Consider the following 7,367-nt stretch of genomic DNA (forward strand, 5'->3'; position numbering starts at 1 on the left):
TGGGGTGGTGTCTTAGGGTTTTATTGCTGTGAAGAGACACTAAGACCACAGAAACTCCTACAAAGCAAAATACTTAATGGGCTGGCTTACAGTTTCAGAGGTTTAGTCCATTATCATCATGTGACCTGAAGCTAAGAGCTCTACATCTTGATCCACAGGCAGCAGAGAGAAACTGTGTACCACATAGGGTGTACCTTGAGCATATGAGACCTCAAAGCCCACCCCCACAATGACTCACTTCCTCCAGCAAGGCCACACCTCCTAACAGTGCTACTCCCTATGCATCTATGGGTGCCAATTACACTCAAAGTAGCACAGGTGACCTTCGGAGGTGACCTTCGGGAACATGTCTCAGATGTAGCTGCCTTGATTAGTAGCAGGGCAGTGAAGGCTCTTTCCTCCAGCTGTCATGTACCAGAATTGGCTTATTACACTGTTTCCTGACACCTCTAGAGTCAACTGAGAAACTGCTGTTACCACAACTACATCAAGTTCCACTCAGAATTGTCAATATATGTCATTCTGCATGTGACCACCATCTCAGCTGCCAATCCTTAAGGACAGCTGGAGCCATGATTTATTCTTGCCTTTCAGGACTCTCTAATTGCAAAGATAATGCTTCTCGAAAAGTCAAGATACATAAGTCCCTAAAGCAGTGAAAGTGCCCTCCCCTCAACCTCACTTCTCAGAGGTCATAGTATTTTTCTAAACACACATATACACAAACATGTCTATGCGTTACAGTACACATTCCAACAATCATATCTACCCGCCCCTTTTCTCTTTGTAATTCTGGAGCTTGAATCTGGGCACTCACGCATGCTAGGCAAGCATTCTCTCGCTGGGCTACATCCCAGCCCGTGGACTCCATTATATACATGACCTGTCTGCTTTTCCTGATGTGTCTTGGCATTCCCTCACTTCATGTCTGTCCCTATTAAATTTTACTTTCCCCCTTGCAAACCATAACCCATAGCATAAATACATTTTGTTTACTAAAACCCCTTTTCTTCTTTTTTTAACTTTGAGGCAAGGTTTTCGCTACATAGCCCCGATGGCCTGGAACTCATGCAGATCAGGCTGAACTTGAACTTTGGATTTTCCTGTCTTCAACTCCTTAGTCCTAGGATTACAGGCACACTTAGCACATCTCCTTTATATCTCAACTTACCAAATTTCAAGTGGAATGCAGTCAGCTCTATGGGAGTTTCTATACAGTGACCACTAACAGGGAAAACAGAGCAACTGTATTATGGTACATTTTTTGGTTTCCTCTGCTTTTTGAGGAAGTTCTTAACCTGTTCATATAGACCCAGGTGAGGAAGAAGATGGCTACAAAGGTACTTCATGTCCCAAACACCCCAAGAGCCCCCATTGACAGCGAAGACTACTGAGTGAGCTTGGTGAACTTCAGGGACAGGGCCTGGTGTGGTCAGGGAATCTGTGTTGTAAGATAAGACAGTCTTAGGTGATTTTTAAAGAAACAGCAGAAGCGGCTGATTTGAGACACAGCTCATATGGGTTATGAGAAATTCACAAAATACTTGGGAGATTTTTTTAACACAAAGTTTATGTTAAAATTAAAGAAGGAATTTTTTTTTTTTTTAAAAAAAGAAGCAAATTCAAGCCCTTAAGTTAGTAATATTTTCAGGTTAGCTGTATAAAAAATGTACTATTTTACATCTCCCCATACTGCATACTATAACTGTACATACATTTTTCCATTCCAAAGTACTCGTCACTTATAAAGTGAGAGAATTCAAGCTGCAAGGTAAACACGTAACTTTTAAACAGGGCTCCCGTAAAAGACTGGAGCACTAGTGCATATGAGTCTGCGCTCACTCAGTACTTATATGGAAGACATCTCTCCCTTGTGCTTATAACTGACCTGCAAGCATGCAAGTCAGTATTTCTGGAACTTGTTCTGGAGAAAATCACAGCAGACAGGGGCTCAGGGCAGACATAAGCAGCTCCATTTTATAAACGAAGTTTCGGCCTTCCATCTTGTTCCACTGAACCTCCTTGAATGGTCCTCGGAGATGATTCCACTTGTTGTCTTGTAAAACATCACTTTTCGGAAGGTCTTTGCACTGGTTACGGGGAAACTGAACCATAATCTTGCTGCCACTCTCAGGTCCATTACGAACTATTGAGGAAACCAACAGCAGTCCATTCACTTTGCAGCTTAGAAAGTGATGGAAAACCTGCTCAACAGCTTAGACGATCTCAAAAGCAAGGGTTTCAAGAGCAGGCCATTAGAGGTCCACACCCCTAACCCTGCACCCAGGAGGCACAGTCTGCAAGATCAGGAGTTCAAGGCTAGTTCTGACTACATAGTAAGATCAAGGGCAGTATTTCAGTTCCAAAATACTAAATTTATTTATTACTTTATGCACATATATGTGTCTAAGTGTAAATGTGTGTGTGTGTATGTGATGCACATAGGAAAGTCAGAAGACAACTGACACCTGAAGTTCTATCTGACAACCATGTGGGGCTTGGGATCAAACTCAGGTCATCAGGCTTGGTGGCAAGGGCTTTTTCCTGCTAAAACATCTTGTCAGACCTCTAAATGCTAAAGTTTTGCATATACCCACACTCTAAGATGATCTAATTTTTTTTTTCTTTTTTTCCCCCCAAGACAGGATTTCTCTGTGTAGCCCTGACTGTCCTGGAACTCACTCTGTAGACCAGGCTGGTCTTGATCTCAGAAATCTACCTGCCTCTGCCTCTCAAGTACTGGCATTAAAGGCAAGCGCCACCACTGCCCGGCAATCTAAGTATTTTTCAACTATTATTTGCCTTATAACAATTAGGCATCATGTGCCAGATGTTGTAACCTATGCTTACAAGCCAAACCCTAAGAAGCTGAGACAAGACTGAAAAGCCACAAAGCGAGTTTAACACCAGAGTGTGTTACATAGTTTGAAGCCAGCCTGAACTGCAAACATGACCTAATCTCCCCCAGAAAGAAAATAATAAGCAAAAGGAAGAAGCCTTGGTTTTGATAAAGTTTTAACTGATGCAAGTAAAATTAAAAAAAAAATGGCTTTTTGAACTTTCCAATATTCTTAGTTATAAGAGTAGAATGTTAGCTTAGTAAGTTCTTACACACTCTTCCCTCTCTCCCTGCCCCTCCGTGCTTATACACACATATACACAAATACACACAACAGCAGTGTAAACATGTTAACTCATTATAGAGATAAATGGCTCCTACGCACATTTAGTTATATTAAAGGACCCAGTGCAAAGTACCTGAAATAGCATAGTCTCCACTTGGCGAGGCCACTGTGATGGCAGAGGCATTGCCAATGCTCTCTATGGGCCCAAGTCCCACGTGATTACTGAAGCTGAGGACCTGCCAGCCCATAACCTTGGCAAGCTGCTGAACCGCATGTACCTGATGCTGTGACATCTGTGAATGAGAAGACGGGACTGAATCACGGGCACACTTTGGTGAACTGATGTAATTGTAAGCTTGCTGGGGTTCTCAACCTCTGGCCCAGGTTTGAGAAATTCTGTGTGACATGACTACAAGAGAGGAGGTTGACCCCACCTCCACTGCAGAAGCTGCAGCTGCCTAGTGCTATCTGCGTTTACCGGCAGCTTGAGTGCACACGCAGGCTCCAAACCTGCCCCCTGAAGTTTCCTGTCTGGACCATTGGATGTGGAGTAACATCAGAAGTTGCAGTGCTCCAAGCATCTTCCATTTGCCCTTCAGTCTCACCCTACTCTCTGCTGGGGAGACTTCACATCAGCTTACTATGTTCTATGGCTTCAGGTAATGGAACTATCAAAGCTAGGGGCTACCTAATGCAGCCAGCAGAATAGTAAGGAACACAGTGGTTAGGTCTTGTCCTCCTGGTACTTGTTCCTGTAAGGCTGGGTAGGTTAGCTGGAGCTCATGACAAAAACCTGCTCATTTGATCAAGTGTCTTGTTCTACATTACAGCCCTCAAAGCCAGAAGATCTCAGGCTGTCACTAAATGACTGCTGCGTCTCCCATACCCACACGATCGGCTGACCCTTAGTAAACAGCATCCTGCTTGTTCTTCATTTTCACCCTGGCGGAATGAATTTTGCCAGCAGCAGTAAAGGCAGCAGCACCAGGGCAGCAATACCACTATTACCTGCTTCTCTGGTCCCTGTCCACTTGCAGACCTTGGTCTCTAGACATGCCATTCTCTCTGAGACACTCCAACACATCTGTGTGTACACTTCAGCTAACCAAACCCACTTAGGATGAAAGTGATGGGGGCTGAGTCAGCTGTGTCCCTCACAGATGCACCTGATTACCTGGCATCAAAGAGGCAAATCCTCTATGAGAGAACCGCACCTGGAGGAAAGTATTAGCATATTTTTTCTTAATTTGTGTGAATAAAATGTACATTAGCATAAAACCCCTCCCTTTTCTGCCACAATTCATTACTTTTCTAGCTAATCCCAACTCTAAGAGGGCAAACTACTGGTCTTCTTGCACTCCAGTGTCACCAAACAAGTCTGTGGAACAGGGACTAGAAGCCAGCACTTTCCAGTGTCCTTCCACAGGAGCAATCCTTTTCAGAGTCAAAGACTAAAAACCACTTGCTATGTATAATGGCGTGTGTGTTTATAGGATGATGGCTGCTGGAGTCTGCATGTGTCTTCCTCTCTCTGCTTTCTTTGGGCTAATACCTCCCCCTTCCTGGAGAGGGTCTATACCCCAACAATTGTGCAAATAAAACCAGGACAGATTATGAACCAAAAGTGTGCACTGGAAGTAAGTGATGGGGCAGAAACAATGGTCTCTCCTTCTGTAAGAATTACAGCTACTGCTTGCTCAGATTGTTCCTGAAGCAATTAATGAAACCAGGGACTTCAGGCCTGAGGTGTGGCTGGGCATGTGCCGCACACCTGCAATCCCAGCAACCAGGAGGCAGAATCAGGAGGACTACTGGGCTACACAATTCATTCCAGGCTAGGCGAAATTACATTAAGACTTATCTCAAAGACATAAAACTCCAACCAAAGCACAATGTGCAACCTACCTGAGACAGAAGGAAGTCCTGTAGCTCCTGCTCCTGATGAGACAGCGTGATTACCCGGCCATCTCTGTGCACGACACGGACCTGCTCAACACCAATGTTCAACTGCAGCTGGATGGACCTGCAGACACACACTCTAGTTGGTCCAATCCCAAGGAATATCACACCATGCTAGTAGTACACAAAGACGCAACAGCTTTGACAACCTAAACCAACTTTTAAGTTATAGGGGAGGGTGGTTTCTTAGCATCCACGGAATGAAACCTCAGGCAGACTTCCTCAGATTGCACCAGGCACATGCTTCACAGCAGGATAGTCAGGTGACTTATCTTCCCTTGGAGTTGTCAGAACAGGACATGCACACAGCAGCATCCCCCAACTCTCAAGTGACAAGATATGTGGGCCTGGCCCTGATTTAAAATGTAGGTAAGGGCTCTTGCATCCAATCCTGAGAACCCGAGTTCAATCCCAGGCACGTATATTGTGGAAGCAGAGAACCAGCTTCTACACTGTCCTCTACACCTCTGCACAAGCACCATGGTATGCATGCACACCAAGCCCCAGATAAGGAATAAATGTAAGACACACACGCTTACTTCCTGTCCCATCACATACTTTAACTTCCCGCATCTGATCTTATGCTCGTTTACTCACTAAAACCGGTACACTGAAAATCAGTACTGCATAGATCTTCTGCTCTTCCTTCACAAGGGAGTGACTCTGTAGGTCACAGTGCTTTGTTCATGGTGGCCAGCTTGCTCTGACTTGAATAAAGCATCTAAGCACTTGTAGAGCCTTGAGAGGCAGGGCTGGGACTCTCAGACCAGCAGGTGTAGCTGTGCCTTTTTGCTGCAGTTTTGTAAAGCCCAGTCTGGCCTCCACCTCCCCAGCTCTGGCATTAGAGGTGGGTACTAGCACACCCAGCTTTATTATAAATGCCAAGCAAGCATTTTGAGCTGTCTATCTTGCCCAAGCATCCAACTAAGAACGCTGGGACTGAGATGCTGCTTTCCACAGACACACAAGGGTCAACCTGGTTTAGAGGCACAATCACCAACTAATGGATCAGAACCAAGGACAACACCAGGTCAGGAGAGAACTACAAACTCAGATGATGCTCAGCACACTAGGCTATGTGCAGGCATGGATGGTCCTCCCACTCCTGACACAGCAGACTTGCACAGCCCTCTAGGCAGGAACTGGCTCAGGCTTGGCGAGTATCTTAGCAAGTGAGGTAGCTTGCCACTCAACATGGGGATCCTAGGCATATCGACTCATAGCCTACAAGCTGCCATGCGGCCAAGGATAGCTGTGAATATAGCCCAAAACAAAACTGTAAACATGAGATTTTATGTGTCTTTTAGATGTATGCATGTATGCCACATATGTGCAGGTGCCCTTGGAGGTTAGAAGAGAATCTAAGATTCCCTGGAGCTGGAGTTACAGGCAGCTATGAGCCTCCTGATTTGGTTGCTAGGAAGCGGTCCTCTGGAAGAAAACTTCAAAGCACTTAGCCATCCCTCAGCCCCTTACCTCTTGTGTTTGCAAACATGTTAGAGGTGATAGAATTTATAGAAACTCATGGCCCACAACAAATAGAGACTGTCTTGGAGAAGGATACAAGCAGCCCGTCAGCAAGCTGTCTGTGGGACTTACTGGTGACACTTACTTGCAGATCTGTTCATAGCCCTGAGATGTGATTAAGACTTTTACACTAGACTCGTATACGTCACTGATGTTGGACCAGTGGGCCTGGATCTGCGGGTCCTCAATGCGACTTGCCAAGCTGTCAATGGTTGCAGCAGTTCTTTAAAAGAAAATTTAAAAATCATCAGATAAATGAAAGGGTTTAAATTACATTATCAAGTTTACAAAAATTTGAAAATTATGTAATTTTGTCTACTTTCCGACCATACCATCATTTGAAAGGTGACGGTTCTAGAGGTGAGTTGGTTCTGGGAGCTCTTGCACACCCACTGCTGTGCCAGCCATAGCTTTGCACCACAACACACACTCAGACCACCTCATTCATCTTGTCTTGCTCATGAAAGCTTATTCCACACAGGTAAGGTACTTCCCAGGCACTAATCTGATATGCACCCAAATATTAGTGATCTTTGATAACAAATGACTTGGGACATATCCACACTTGGAATAAATCGTAATTAAGGCAAACTAGAGCCTTGAGCACAATCCAAATGTCACCCATCAAGAAAGTCAGTAATGCTTGCTCACTATACATAAGCATACACTGTGCATGTAGTCACGGACTTTATTATCTATTCTCCCTAACAGCCCTGTGTGTTTGGCAGGCATTGGCTTTTTTTTTTTTTTTTTTTT

General features: G+C 44.6%; 1 protein-coding gene across 2 annotated transcripts in view; it reads right to left on the reverse strand.

Annotated features, from left to right (window-relative positions):
* The window catches only part of Med17 (mediator complex subunit 17), an 18,549-nt gene continuing 11,182 nt past the window's right edge, over positions 1 to 7,367 (reverse strand). For both annotated transcript variants that reach the window (XM_031344518.1, XM_031344519.1), the window contains exons 9-12: positions 6,697 to 6,834; positions 5,031 to 5,148; positions 3,259 to 3,418; positions 1 to 2,146 (exon numbers count right to left, since the gene is read on the reverse strand). In XM_031344518.1, coding sequence (XP_031200378.1) covers positions 1,935 to 2,146; positions 3,259 to 3,418; positions 5,031 to 5,148; positions 6,697 to 6,834 — 628 coding nt within the window. In that variant the 3' untranslated portion in view covers positions 1 to 1,934. The remainder of the gene's footprint in view (positions 2,147 to 3,258; positions 3,419 to 5,030; positions 5,149 to 6,696; positions 6,835 to 7,367) is intronic.

Source organism: Mastomys coucha, unplaced genomic scaffold (assembly GCF_008632895.1).
Source record: "Mastomys coucha isolate ucsf_1 unplaced genomic scaffold, UCSF_Mcou_1 pScaffold23, whole genome shotgun sequence".
NCBI lineage: Eukaryota > Metazoa > Chordata > Mammalia > Rodentia > Muridae > Mastomys > Mastomys coucha.